The sequence below is a fragment of the Lutra lutra genome, chromosome 1 (genome assembly GCF_902655055.1).
Source record: "Lutra lutra chromosome 1, mLutLut1.2, whole genome shotgun sequence".
Lineage (NCBI taxonomy): Eukaryota > Metazoa > Chordata > Mammalia > Carnivora > Mustelidae > Lutra > Lutra lutra.
In genome coordinates, this window is record NC_062278.1 from 215335329 (window position 1) to 215349637 (window position 14309).

The window sequence follows — 14309 nt, forward strand, 5'->3', positions numbered from 1 at the left end:
GCTCAGAGGCAGAGAGTGATTTCACCCAGGACAGCCAGCCGGGAACAGGCAGGGGCTAACCATCTTGCCTCCATCCTCAGGGGCCCCTCCAGTGGCCGTGCAGCCTGCCACGCTGGCCCGTGGCCCTGGCCGCCCCGCCAGCCTCTACCTGGCCCGCTCTAAGAGCATCAGCAGCAGCAACCCTGACCTGGCCGTGGCCCCGGGCTCTGTGGATGACGAGGTCTCCCGCATCCTGGCCAGCAAGGTAGGGTGAGGGTAGGCCCTAGGGTCTCTAGCCTCAGTGGCTCCGGCTGGCAGGTGGGGCGGGTGAAGGCTCTTACGGTGGACGGAAGTATAGGAAGTGCCGGACAGCAGCACGGACTTGACTCTGGGCAGGAGGGCTGGTCTGCAGCTGTCACAGCTCGGGAGCGGCAACTCAGACTTTGCCCTGGGCTCCGCACTCCAAGGCTGACCCAAGGATGGGTGGCCGGAGGTTGGCCCGGTTGACAAAAGCTGTGTGGACACAGCGGAACAGGTGTGTATACGTGCGTATACCCACGGATGTGTGTACTCACAGACCACACGCATGTGTGTGCACTGGGCACTTGCACACGTGCACCCCACGCCCGACCGCCCATAGGGAGCACATGCGCGTGGACCCCACACACAGACGTGCACAGGCGCTTGCCAGGGTTGCGTGTGGGCACCCAGGGGGCGTGTACAGCCCCCAGACAGTGCTCCCACTCGGTGATCTGCGCCGTTCTCCCTGCCTTCTGCCCATGGATTCTACCACTTCCCTGTGTGTCTCCAGGGTATCGACCGCTCACACTCCTGGGTGAATTCTGCTTATGCTCCAGGAGGCAGCAAGGCTGTGCTGCGACGGGCACCTCCTTATTGCGGGGCCGACCCCAGACAGGTGCCCTTCCTACCTGCGCCTGCACGCGTGTCACTCTATCTCGGCATGAGCTCCTTCCACCTTCCTGGCTGTGGCCCACTAACCTAGGGGGGGCTGCCTAAAGGAGGCAGCAGACCCCTCCTGCCTTTGTTTAGGGGCTGTGGAGTCAGTGTTACAGGCCTCGTGGTCATTTTAACCAGCCTTTTGCCTCTGGACGGACTACAGCCTCAGGCAGAGACAGGAGGGAAGAGGGTGGTATGCAAATCGCATGCAAAGAACATGCAAATCAAGCCACTCTAACCTCACTGCGTCGCATGGCCTGTCACTCCCTTTAATCCACTCTGTTCAGGAGACTCTCACCCTGACATAGCAATCCGAAGGATGCCAAAGGGCTGGGACTGACCCTCTGGGCTCTCCCTCCCCTTCTGTTTCAGGCCCACAGACCTCTGCGAGCAGCTCCCTTTACTCTGCCGCTTCCCAGGGATCTGGTCTGGGGAGGGGCTTTGCCTTCAGACCCACCTGGGTCCGAGTTCTCGAGGACTCGCTCTGCTGTGGGCTCACCCTGTGCCCGAGGCTCTGAGTTTTCAGTTGTGGTCAAGACTCAAAGTGTTTAGTGCAGTGGTCCGGAACCTGGGAATGCGTTAGGGCATCACAGGGAGGATTTTCTGGGGATAGATCTCAGTCCAGCCCAGTCTCTGAGCTGCCAGGTCATCTGGGAGATAGGCAGCGATCACACAAACACACAAGTGTGTAAGTGCAGGGTGTGAAAATGCCTGAAAAGAAATGAACAGGAGGGAGGCCACCAGCCTCCTCTGGGTCATCTAGAGGGGGCCTATCCAGGGAGATGACATTTTTGCTGGGACCTGAAAGGTGAGACAGAGCCAGCCAGGGAAAGGTACCTGTTCCAGGTGGAGGGAAAGGCACATGCAAAGCTTAGCCCCAAGCTCAGAGTCCCCGAGGCACCGAAAGGAGGTCACCGAGGTGGTTTCCCTGCACACTTGGCCCCTGACCTTGTTCCAGCTCCGTGCCCACTGCCCAGGGAGCTGCATTGAAGGGAGGTCGGGGGACTGTTAGCAGCAAGGGACCTTTTGGACAGTCTTCTCCTGAGATTGCTGGAAATCTGGGTTCATGGGCCCTGCTGCCCCCCTCCCAGCATCTTTAAGAGGGCCTCCCCCAATGCCCTCATTCTCTGAAGTGTCAGCTGGGCCTTGAAGAGCACCTAGGAGGGGACGAGGTGGTGGGAGGGTGGGCATTTCCACGGGGGAAGGGCCCCTTGAGGCTGGCCTTTGCTAATGTGAGTGCTAGGGAGCCGAGTCCTGCCGGGGCTATGGGAACCAGGGGTCCCTCAAGTGCCAGGGCCCAGGTAGATTCCAGGGGTCAGGCTAACTCCATCTTCGGGCCTCCTCTCCTTGCCAATGGCCTTACCTCCCAACCAGCAAAGGAGGAGGGGAGAGTGGAGCATGGGTGCCCATCCCCATTTCACAGATGGGGAGCACTGAGGCAAGCAAAGCTGGAACAGGGCCAGGCCTGGAACCCAGGTTCTTAGCTGCTCCTGCCGCATCTCCTCAGCATCTCCTCTCACCTTCGTCCTATCTCTTTCCCTCTTCTTTCTCTATCCTCGCTTGGGCCCCATGTCTGTGCTCCGTTCCCCTGTCTCCGTTCCCTCCTCCATCTCATCGCCCTGCTCCTCCATCCGCCCGACCTCCCGGACTCTCTCCGGCTGTCTGACTTCACCCTCCCTCTTCCCTGTGTCCACCCGCACCCCCATGGCTCCACCACCTCTGTCCGGGCCCATCCACCCTCGCTGATGGGCTCCTGTCCCCATTCTCACCTCTCATGTTGCCCCTACTGACCATCCCTTTCTCTCTTTCTGTTTCTCATCCCCCATTATCTCCCCACCTATATCCTTATTCTCTCTGCCCTCTCATCCATGCCCCCGGGCCTGTCCAAATGGACGCGTCTGTGCCCTGTTCATGCCAACCATGTCCTCCCCACCTACACCACTGGCACCCTCACTAACCCCCCTCGCCATCCCATCCTCTTCGCCCCATCCCATCATAGGCCATCGACCGCAGCTCTAGCCGAACCTCTTCCTACCTCGAGGGCTCCTCCTTGGCCCCACCAGCCACCCAGCCGAGACCCACTGTGCAGAAGGTAGTGGGAGGCAGGGGGTGGGTGACTCCGTGTTGGCCCCGGAGCTCCCGTCTCCCCCGAAGCCCAGCAGGGTCTGGAGAGCCCAGGGAAAGGGTGTGCTGACTCCTTCCGCTCCCTCTCCTGCATGGTCTCCAGCTGCGCTAACCCCAAGCCATCCCACTGCTTCCAAGCCCCATCATGCCCCCTCCAGAGGAGGGTATGGGCTGGGCTCCCCGGCTCTCTGTGACCCTTGCCCCTGCCCCCAGCTGCTGCACGAGGAGCTGGCCCTGCAGTGGGTGGTCAGCGGCAGTGCCGTGCGAGAGGCCGTCCTGCAGCATGCCTGGTTCTTCTTCCAGCTGATGGTAAGACCCCCTCCTCCCTGCCGTGGGCTGGTCCTCTCCTCTGAGATTGTAGCTAAGACCCCCGAGCCATGATCCCAAGAGATGCCTCCCCATGTCGAGAGACACTGAAGAGAGAGACCCCCCTGAAACTCACCTGAAAGCCCCTTCACGGAGAGGTGACGCCCCCCTACCTTCTCCCAGGCTCTCTTACCCTCCCCACCCCTGCACCCTGCCTAGGACCCATGCAGGCTCCGCCCATTGCCTGCTCAAGCCTTGTGTTAAGAGTCGGGGCTCTGTCTCCACCCAGGACCCTTAGGCCCACCTCTAGCCCCCGTGCCTTGCTGCTAAAGCACCACTCACAGCCCCTCAGGCCCTGTTCCCCTCTGGTGGGCCCCCCTGTTCGGTCCCTCAAGCCCTGTCCACTCTCACTGCCCACCCCCCCGCCAGGTGAAAAGCATGGCGCTGCACCTGCTTCTGGGCCAGCGGCTGGACACGCCCCGCAAGCTTCGCTTCCCTGGGCGTTTCCTAGACGACATCACGGCCCTCGTGGGCTCTGTGGGCCTGGAAGTCATCACCCGGGTGTACAAGGTGTGTGGGAACAGGCCTCAGTGGGAGAGGTCTGAGAGAGGACCTGGAGCCAGCCAGGCAGGGGCACCATGAACTCCCTTGCTAGATCAGGCTGTTGACTCAGCATCTCTTGAGCAACGACTGTGTGCGCAGTCCGGATGCTAGACACAGCAGTGAACCAAACAGACCCAGATCCAAATTTGCATGGAGCTGACTTTTTAAGGAGACTTGAAGGAGGGGAAGAGCTTCCTGTGCCATCGCTTGAGCAAGGGCCTTCCAGGCAGTGGGAACAGCAAGGGCAAAGGCCCTGAGGTAGGACCATGCCTGGGTTGTTAGAGGAGCAGTTAGAAGGTGTGGCTAGAGTGGACTGAGCAAATGTGGGAATGGGAGTTGATGAGGATGGGGAGGGAGGACAGAGATCCCTTAGGCCTTAGCACAGTGCCAAATACAGTAAGTGCTCAGTAAATGAACACTGATGTTTTGAGACCTTGATCATTGGTTGTCCAGGTCCTGGATCACTAATTCCAGTGTTCACAGGAGCTAGGCAGGCAATAATAATAAGTTATTACAATAGTAATAATAATAATACTGAGTATTTATTGAGCACTTACTGTATATCTTAAACACATTAGATAGATGACATCATTAAATTCTCCCAACCACCCCATGAAGTTATCTCCATTTTACTGATGGGGAAACTGAGGTAGAGAATGACTGGGTAACAATCTGATGCCACACAGCTGAGAAGGGGCAGAATGTGGATGTGAACCCAAGCCACCAGCTCTAGAGCCCACACCCTCACCACCTGGGAGGAATGGGGCTTAGGGTGGACTCAGGGGCATGTACCTATTGGCTGTGGCCAGAATGCCTGATTTCTCAGGAGAAATGGGACTTCTGGTTTTGATAGGAACTTTCCAGATTTTTGAAATGCCAGCCCAACCCAAGTCAGCCCTTGTGCAATCTCCGATGACCTCTGGGCTGGGCTCAGAGTTCTCGACCTTGTTCCACTGGAGCCTCCCCAAGGGCTGATATTCTCAGGGGCTGAGCTGGACTGTGAGGAAACCACCCTATGAATGGGCTGCGGGGGGGAACAATGCCCCCGAGAAGCAGCATCCTCCCAGCTGCGAGTGGGGCATCAGCGATGGGCCACAGTGGTTCCGTTGCTTCACTTGACATTTATCGAGCACTGACTTCCAGGCTCAGTGTATAAGGAAGACCCAGTCTCTGCTCCCCTATGGACTCAGAGCTAACTGGTTTTATATCTTGTTTCTCTGGGTTGCAGGGAACTGAGGGCCACTGAGCCTAACCACCCTGTGGCTTATGGTTGCCTGAGAGCAGACAAGCATCAACAACCCCTCAAGGCCAAGCAGCCTTCTTGATATTCCTCAAGGTTACCAGGCACATCCTGCCCCAGGGCCTTTGCACTTGCTGTTCTCTCTGCTCAGGTTGCCTTTCTTGTCTTGGCTCTTTCCTATCTTTCCGGTTTCTCTCAAAACCATACCCCAATCAGTTTTCTTCAAAACATATGGAACTATCTCCTGCCCTTTTATTTATTGTCTGCCTTCCCCTCACACAAGACTGTGAGTTGGACAAGCCACAGGGACCACATCTGTCTCATTCACAGGGTATGGCACATAGTAGATGTTTAGTATAGTCTTGTTAAATGATTACTGAGAGCGCATCAGTTAAGGCAGAGGTTACTTTGCCGGAACATCATCACACGTGGTTTAAATGTGACCAGAGTTTGTTTCTGAGCATAGGTGGGTTGCAGGGTATTCTACAGTGTGGGCCTGGCCATTCGCGGTCCACCATGATGCCTGCCCCATAAGGCCGGACTGGTGGTGGGAACAGGAAGACCAGCCCCTTCTATCTAAGTGACCACATATATCACTCTTCCCAAAATCCCATTGGCCAGGTTGTGGTCACATGGTTATTCTCAGCCTCAAGGGAGGCTGGGAAATGTGGTCTTCACCCAGCTCTGAACTGTGAAGAAGGGTTTCAATACTCTGAGTGGGAGAGGATTTGGAGGAAGTCAGTAGCCAGTTTCTGCCATCCATATTGTGTTGTTCCCATCTAATGACAGGAAAGAAAACAGTGTTCTGAACCGAGTCCTGAGAAGTGTAGACATACAGCCATGGGAAAGGGGCGGGACAGAGGGAAGAGGACAACCGCGAAGTCCAGGTGTATCTGGAGGCCAGAAATGAGGGTGTGTCGAGAAGCTCCAAGGCTTTGGGGCAGTGACACGGCTCCTGGAGGTCACTGGTGGCCCTAGGGAGAGCCAGGCCCAGTGTGGAGACTGAGGCTCCATGAGACAAGTGGGCGTGGGCTGACCGGCCCTGTGTCCCCAGGACGCAGAGCTGGCCGAGCGCCTGAACGCCAGCCTGGCCTTCTTCCTCAGCGATCTGCTGTCCCTGGTGGACCGCGGCTTCATCTTCAGCCTGGTCCGGGCCCACTACAAGCAGGTAGGGGTGGGCGTGGTGGGCGTGGCACAGCGGCAGTGCCGCGGGTGGGGTGGTGGGCGGGGTAGGTGGAGCCAGTGAAGGTCGCCCGCTGACTCCCCTCCCCCACAGGTGTCCGCACGGCTGCAGTCAGCCCCCAACCCTGCGTTGTTGCTGACGCTACGCATGGACTTCACCCGCATCCTGTGCAGCCACGAGCACTACGTGACCCTCAACCTCCCCTGCTGCCCCCTGTCGCCCCCGGCGTCGCCCTCGCCCTCTGTATCCTCCACCACCTCCCAGGTGCGCTGGCCTCACTTCTGGCTCCTTCTCTTGACCTTCGACGACTCGCCTTCAGCCCCTCTTCCCTCATTTGCCCATTTCAGAGTGGGGCGCTGCCCAGGTAGTCGGCCCCTTCACTTCTGACCCCCACTCTTGGTAATTTCTTGTGTGGGAGCGGGGAACCAGCTTCTTATTTCTCACCTCTAAATCTTAATTCCTGCCTGGGGTTCCATTTGGTGTTTTTCTGACTTAGAACTTGCCTCCAGGCCCTGTCACCTCACATGTGGTAGTTAACACCAGTCTCTCCCCTCTGACCCTTGACCCCTGGCTCCTGCCATCTCTTCTTTCTCTTCCTGCCCTCTGCAGAGCTCCACCTTCTCCAGCCAGGCCCCGGACCCCAAGGTAACCAGCATGTTCGAGCTGAGTGGGCCGTTCCGACAGCAGCACTTCCTGGCTGGGCTCCTGCTGACAGAATTGGCGCTGGCCCTGGAGCCCGAGGCCGAGGGGTGAGCACAGGCCCTCTCTGGTCCCCAGGCTGGTGGAAAGGTCCAGGAGACATGTCCGCTCCAACCCGAGCTCCTCGCTCCCCACCACCCCCCACAGGGCATCCCTGCTGCACAAGAAGGCCATCAGCGCGGTGCACAGCCTGCTCTGTGGCCATGACGCCGACCCCCGCTATGCTGAGGCTTCTGTGAAGGCCCGTGTGGCCGAGCTGTACCTGCCACTGCTGTCACTCGCACGGGATACGCTGCCACGCCTGCACGATTTTGCTGGTCAGTGGGCCGGGGCCAGCCAGGGCTGCACGATCCAGGGGCTTCCCTGATCACACCAGTTCAGGTCGGGAAGGGCGGGGAGCAGGGTTAGGAATAAAAGCATGGGTGGTAGGGACAGAGGAAGAAGTTCCAGTGTGCTGCTGTGGGGCCCCAGGCAAGGCATTAACTTCTCTGAGCCAAAAGGTTTCTTACCTATTACATGGGGATAGTGGTCGCATTCACTACTTCCTAGAGTTATGTGAAAATCTGGGGAGCAGCGTACTGGGACACTGTCTCCTCCTGATTGGTGAGGAGGGGCAGGTGGGGAACATCGGGATGAGGGGAAGTTCAGAGCCCTGTGTTCATTCAGTCACTCCTCGTTAGCATTCCCTGGCCCGGGGGGGACAGGGGACAGTTGGAAGCACAGACTGAGGATTTCTGGGTGGATCCCCTTTGTCATTTGGGTGAAATTCTCAGTCTTTACCTCTGGATTTTTTTTTCTGCCTCATTTTCTCGCTTCTCTCCTTCTGGGACTCCAATTGCACGTATGTTAGACCTATGGAGTGCACTCACATGCCTGCTGTGCTCTGTTCTGTTTCCATTCCGTTTTCGGTTGGGAAACTTTCATTTACCTGTATTTGAGCTCACTGCTTCTGTCTTCTCTGGCTGTGTCCAGCCTTCTGTTAACCCCATCCACGAGTTCCGAATTTCAGATGTTAATATTTTTCAGCTATAAAATGTTCGTTTGATATTTTGGTGTGTTTTTGTAGATCCTAGTTCTCTACTGAAATCTACCATCTTTTTACCCATGTTTGTCCATCTTTTCTCCCAATTCATACATTAACATCCTTTTTTGCTAATTCCAACATTTGGTCATCTGTGTGCCTGCTTCTGTTGTCTGTTTTTCTCCCTTATCAATTATACTTTCCTGCCTCATCCTATGTCTTACAACTCGTTATGGTATTTTGGATGTTGTATGTGAACAAATCGTCGGGACTGAGGCAGTGTCATCCTTTCCCAGTGATGGCTCCTCTTTTCCTCCCATATGAAGAGAGGAAAATGGGAGGGTCACCTCAGTCTGGTCAGGAACTGAGCTAGGTTAAGCCGAGCTGGAGATTTCGTTAAATTCAGTCAATGCTTTGTTTCAAGACTCTCTGGGGTGATACTGGTTCTGTATTTGTTGGCAGTTCCTGTCTCTGGTGATACCTTTGGGGGTGGGGACAGCTATAGGGGTGACTCTTAAAACCCTAGAGTTTGGAAGCAGGCTCTTTAGGTTAAAATCCCATCTCTACCATTTACCTGCTGTGTGACCCCAGGCAAGTGACATAATCTTTCTGTGCCCCAGTTTCCTCATCCATAAAGTGGGGACACTAAGAGCATTTATCTCATAGGGTTGTTTTGAAGATTAAGAGTTAGTATTTTCCAAGTCCTTAGAGTGGCACCTGGCACATAGGAGACTCTATCTAAGTGCCCATTGATGGCTATGATCATAGCGACAGCATTTATTATTAATTATTATTACTGTTATTCCTGCCACTGTTCCATTATCATTGTAGTCAACATTTACAGCTCCTGTGGGCCAGGCCACATTCTGAGTGTCGAACATGTAGCAGCAGCCAGGGCAGATAGAGTTCAGGCCTTTGTCATCTTACAGACAATGATATGATAGATGTATCTAATCATAGGCACAAAAAGTGAGCTCTGAGAATCGATAACTGGAGACCTCACCCTGGTCTGGGGGAGCGGTAGCAGGGAAGGCTTCCCTGAGGAGGCGAACTTTGAGCTAGGCTATGAGATCGAGAAAGTACTTACCAAGGGTTCATTCTTCTGTCCCCCTGTCCCTGCCCCAGAGGGCCCAGGTCAACGGTCAAGACTGGCCTCCATGCTCGACTCAGACACAGAAGGGGAAGGAGACATCGGAGGCACCATCAACCCCTCAGTGGCCATGGCCATCGCTGGTGGGCCCCTAGCCCCCGGCTCCCGGGCCAGCATCTCCCAGGGTCCAGTGGCAGTGAGTATGGCGCTGGTCCCCAGAGTCACCATCCAACCTGGTAATAGAAATTATGTAAAGATATTTGTTTGTTTGTTTTAAGATTTTATTTATTTTATTTGACACAGAGAGATCACAAGTAGGCAGAGAGGCAGAGAGAGGGGGAAGCAGGCTCCCCACTGAGCAGAGAGCCCTATGCGGGGCTCGATCCCAGGACCCTGAGATCATGACCTGAGCCGAAGGCAGAGGCTTAACCCACTGAGCCACCCAGGCGCCCCCATAAGGATATTCTGATAGGCCAGTGCTCATCACAGTGTGGAGGACATGAGAGTCAACTCCGTCCCTTCTGAGCACCCTCTCCCCTGTCTGGCCTCAGGCTTCTCGCTCAGGCTGTCCCCTCTCTGCCGAGTCCAGCCGGACCTTACTGGTGTGTGTGCTCTGGGTACTGAAGAACGCCGAGCCAGCCCTCCTGCAGCGCTGGGCCGCTGACCTTGCCCTCCCTCAGCTAGGTCGCCTCTTGGACTTGCTTTACCTTTGCCTGGCTGCCTTTGAATACAAGGTATGGGGCTGGGGGTGGGATGGGCCTGGGGATTGAGTGGGTGGACAGGGCAGAGGTGAACCATCTTCACACACAGGTGCCTGTGGGTTTGAGGGTCAAGGGGTGGGCCGTTTCTGGGCTTAGCCAAAGAGTGAAGGGAGAATTGTCTTCATGAATCGAATTGGGAATGGGCTAAGACCTTGCAGGAAACGGGGAGAGCCGTGTCTCCAAGCACATGATCCTGGAGGTCAGAAAAGGCTGAATGAGTGTGACCAAGCAGCCCAGGTCCCACAGGAAAGGGCAGAGTCAGCCCTGAACCCTGTTCTCTGTCCTCACAGGGGAAAAAGGCCTTTGAGCGCATCAACAGCCTCACCTTTAAGAAGTCACTGGACATGAAGGCTCGTCTGGAGGAAGCCATCCTGGGCACCATTGGGGCACGACAGGAGATGGTCCGGCGGAGTCGTGGTGAGAGGGAGATAATACCCTGTGCATGTCCTCCTGCCCCGGCTGCTCCCAGCCTTTGTCTAATGGACCCCAAGAAGAGGGCATCCATACCTCTGTGTCTGCCTCACCTTCCCCAGAAAGAAGTGCAAACGTTGTCCCCGTGCACGCACATCTGTGCTCCCTGTCCATTTTCATGTCATTCGTGTTTAACTGTGTTTCCTTAGCATGTAAATGTGTCACTCGGTGTCCTCATGGGTTGTCCCACATGTACCTTAATGCCTGAGCACGTCTCATGGTTGCGTGTCCTTATGTTTTTGCGCATCTGGGAACATGCACCTGTGCATCTCAGAGAGGAGCCCGTTTGGAAATCAGGAGAACGTACGCTGGCGGAAGAGCGTCACGCACTGGAGACAGACCTCGGACCGTGTGGACAAGTGGGTGTCGGCAGGAAGCCGTTTGCTGGGGTCCGACCAGTTTCCAGAGAACGGGGGACCCTAAAGAACTTAAGGGAGGGGGAGCGAGCTCAGCGCCCAGCCGTGTCCCATCCCCTCCAGGACCAAGGATGAGATGGAACATGAGGCCTTGGTGGATGGGAACCTGGCAACTGAGACCAGCCTGGTGGTTTTAGATACACTGGAGATCATCGTGCAGGTAGGGCTTGAGCCAGCATGTCCCTGACCTCTGACCCCACCACTGTGCCTTGTGATCTCTGACTCCTGACCCTGGAAGCAGCTCAGTCCCTAACAGCTGGATTTCTGACTCTCTTCCCCAACCCCCGACCCCCCCGCAGACAGTGATGCTGTCGGAGGCCCGGGAGAGCATCTTGGGGGCCGTCCTGAAGGTTGTGCTGTATAGTCTGGGCAGTGCCCAGAGCGCCCTCTTCCTGCAGCACGGCTTGGCCACACAGCGAGCCCTGGTGTCCAAGGTAAGCCCCGCTCCACAGGCAGGGCTCTGAGGGATCGGTGTAGCCCGCTGAGCCCCTACCGTGTGCTCAGCCACTTCGTGAGACACACTCCGTAGCCATCATTTACAGAGGGGGGAGCTGAGGATCAGAGTGGCAGAGTCACTCACCCGGGGTCACACAGCATCAGATTCTGAAGCCCACTGTGCTTGACCAGAGGGGGCAGGACACTGATGCCCCTGCCACAGTCCCCATCCAGGACCTTCTGTGCCACAAGGGGAAGGGGCTGACCTGTGCCTGTGTGGCCCTGGGGGGGGGACAGTTCCCAGAGCTGCTGTTCGAGGAGGACACTGAGCTGTGCGCTGACCTCTGCCTGAGGCTCCTGCGACACTGTGGCAGCCGCATCAGCACCATCCGCACGCACGCCAGCGCCTCGCTCTACCTCCTCATGCGCCAGAATTTCGAGATCGGCAACGTAAGTGGGAGTGGCAGGTGGAGGGCATGGCTGGCCGACCCGAGGCGCCGGTGAGGGAGGGCGGCCAGCCGGAGAGGGTGGTGCCGTCGATGGGGGGCGGGAGGGAAGAGGGGGGCAGGAGGAGCGGGCCCCAGGGGTGAGGGTCCTGGGCTCACAGGTGTGCTCGTCCCTCCTGGCTCCTCATAGAACTTTGCCCGTGTGAAGATGCAAGTGACCATGTCGCTGTCGTCCCTAGTGGGGACGACGCAGAGCTTCAGCGAAGAGCACCTGAGACGGTCACTCAAGACCATCCTCACCTATGCCGAGGAGGATGTGGGGCTGCGGGACAGCACCTTCGCCGAGCAGGTGACACCGCCGGGCCCCCGCCATGCCTTCCTCAGCCGGTGTCTTTGCCCCGCTGGCTTTGCCACCCGCACCCCCCCCCCAGCCCTGCCCCACCAGTGAGGCTGTCGGGCATGTCGCGATGCCCTCATCGTGCCCGGCTTCCCCCCCCCACCCCCTCATCCCAGGTCCAGGACCTGATGTTCAACTTGCACATGATCCTGACGGACACAGTAAAGATGAAGGAGCATCAGGAGGACCCGGAGATGCTCATTGATCTCATGTACAGGTGAGGGGGGCTGGGTGGGCCCTCCAGCGTTCCCACCCACGGCAGGTGGGGAGAGGGAGTGGTGAGCGGGCACGAGGGTGCACAAGCAAGGGGAGAGCAAGGTGAGTGAACGCTGCGAAGGGCGCCAGGCGAACATGACTGGAGAACAACAGGGGAGAGTGAGGACAAGTAAGGGGGCACAGGTGGGAGAGACAGGTAAGGTGCTCACCGGTGACGGGTCTGGGAACAAGTGATTCAGAGGAGAGGTGTGGGGTGTTTGGGAAGAAGTAGGGGAGTGGGAGGTGGGGAATGGGTGATGATGGAGCTAGGGAAGGCATGGGGGGGCGGGCGGGAGGTGGTAGCCTGGTGCGTGGTGGGGGGCGTGGGGGAGGCGGAAGCAAGGGGAACGGGGGCGTGGCCTCCCATTCCCACTGAGGAGCCTGGCTGGTGCTGGGCCCTGAGGGCGGGGGTAACGAGTAAAGGGGGTGGACCCGTGAGGGGCCGGCAGTGGGGGCTGGGTGAGTCCCTATCCCCCTCACCACCCACCACCTGAATGCCAGGATTGCCCGCGGCTACCAGGGCTCCCCCGACCTGCGGCTGACATGGTTGCAGAACATGGCGGGGAAGCACGCAGAGCTGGGCAACCACGCGGAGGCCGCCCAGTGCATGGTGCACGCCGCCGCTCTGGTGGCCGAGTACCTCGCCCTGCTGGAGGACAGCCGCTACCTGCCTGTGGGCTGCGTTTCCTTCCAGGTGAGCTGCTGGGGGTGGGGGAGTGTGGGGGGTGCTATGGGCACGGGGTGGCACCCGTGGGCTGGGGGCCTGATGCCACCGCCCACCCCAGAATATCTCATCCAACGTGCTGGAGGAGTCTGCCATCTCCGACGACATCCTGTCGCCCGACGAGGAGGGCTTCTGCTCCGGGAAGCACTTCACAGAGCTGGGGCTGGTGGGTCTGCTAGAGCAGGCGGCCGCCTACTTCACCATGGTGAGGCCTGTAGGGGGCCGTAAGACGCGGGGTTCGGGCCGGGCTGGTGTCATCAGATCCACCGACGGGCCCAGTACCTGCTCCTGGAGGCTCCAGGTGAAGCTCCTGCCTGCTCCCTTTCTGGGCCAGGGACTACCTGAGGACAACTGGGACCTTCACGAGCTCAGGTTACCTGCCTCTCTCCCTGTAAAACCCTTCACACGTGGCCGGGACATAGTTAATTTCCGTACATTCAGCTGCTGTTTAATTTTTTTTATTAGAGAAAAGTTCACACCTCCCTCCGTCCCCACGGCCAGCGCTCGAATTCAGCAACCACCAGTCTTGACTCTCTCGTTTCATCTTCTCTTTGCCTCTTTGGTTTTGGTTTTTGGTTTTGGGGTTTTATTTATTTTTTATTTTTTTTTATTTTTTATTTATTTATTTTTTTTTAAGATTTTATTTATTTATTTGGCAGAGAGAGATTACAAGTAGGCAGAGAGGCAGGCAGAGAGAGAGAGAGAAGAGGAAGCAGTCTCCCTGCAGAGCAGAGAGCCCGATGCGGGGCTCGATCCCAGGACCCTAAGATCATGACCTGAGCCGAAGGCAGAGGCTTAACCCCCTGAGCGACCCAGGCACCCCTGTTTTTTATTTTTTTTTTTAAGATTTTATTTATTTATTTGACAGAGCTCACAAGTAGACAAAGAGGCAGGCAGAGAGAGAGGAGGGAAGCAGGCTCCCCACTGAGCAGAGAGCCCGATGTGGGGCTCGATCCCAAGACCCTGGGACCATGACCTGAGCCGAAGGCAGAGGCTTTAACCCACTGAGTCACCCAGGCGCCTCATGTTTTTTTTTTTTTTTTTTTTTTTTCCAAACCTTGCCTACTCAGCATGGTCTGAGGATCAGCAGCATGGTCATCGGCCGGAGGCTTGTTATAAATGCGGAGTCCTGGGCCCTGCAACCCTCTGAACCCTATATTTCGACAAGATCTCAGAGATCCCTGTGTGTGTTGGGAGTCAGA

General features: G+C 57.1%; 1 protein-coding gene across 8 annotated transcripts in view; it reads left to right on the forward strand.

Annotated features, from left to right (window-relative positions):
* DOCK6 (dedicator of cytokinesis 6) overlaps positions 1-14309 on the forward strand; it is a 41880-nt gene that overhangs the window by 21929 nt on the left and 5642 nt on the right. For 2 of the 8 annotated variants that reach the window (XM_047702003.1, XM_047702012.1), the window contains exons 22-41: positions 81-244; positions 791-895; positions 2936-3028; positions 3274-3369; positions 3796-3936; positions 6264-6377; positions 6486-6656; positions 7002-7141; positions 7239-7408; positions 9238-9398; positions 9754-9936; positions 10254-10380; positions 10709-10793; positions 10914-11010; positions 11150-11284; positions 11583-11735; positions 11922-12080; positions 12245-12345; positions 12885-13077; positions 13169-13312. In XM_047702003.1, coding sequence (XP_047557959.1) covers positions 81-244; positions 791-895; positions 2936-3028; positions 3274-3369; positions 3796-3936; positions 6264-6377; positions 6486-6656; positions 7002-7141; positions 7239-7408; positions 9238-9398; positions 9754-9936; positions 10254-10380; positions 10709-10793; positions 10914-11010; positions 11150-11284; positions 11583-11735; positions 11922-12080; positions 12245-12345; positions 12885-13077; positions 13169-13312 — 2732 coding nt within the window. The remainder of the gene's footprint in view (positions 1-80; positions 245-790; positions 896-2935; positions 3029-3273; positions 3370-3795; positions 3937-6263; positions 6378-6485; positions 6657-7001; positions 7142-7238; positions 7409-9237; positions 9399-9753; positions 9937-10253; positions 10381-10708; positions 10794-10913; positions 11011-11149; positions 11285-11582; positions 11736-11921; positions 12081-12244; positions 12346-12884; positions 13078-13168; positions 13313-14309) is intronic. The other 6 variants (XM_047702021.1, XM_047702040.1, XM_047702031.1 and 3 more) reach the window with 3 other exon arrangements.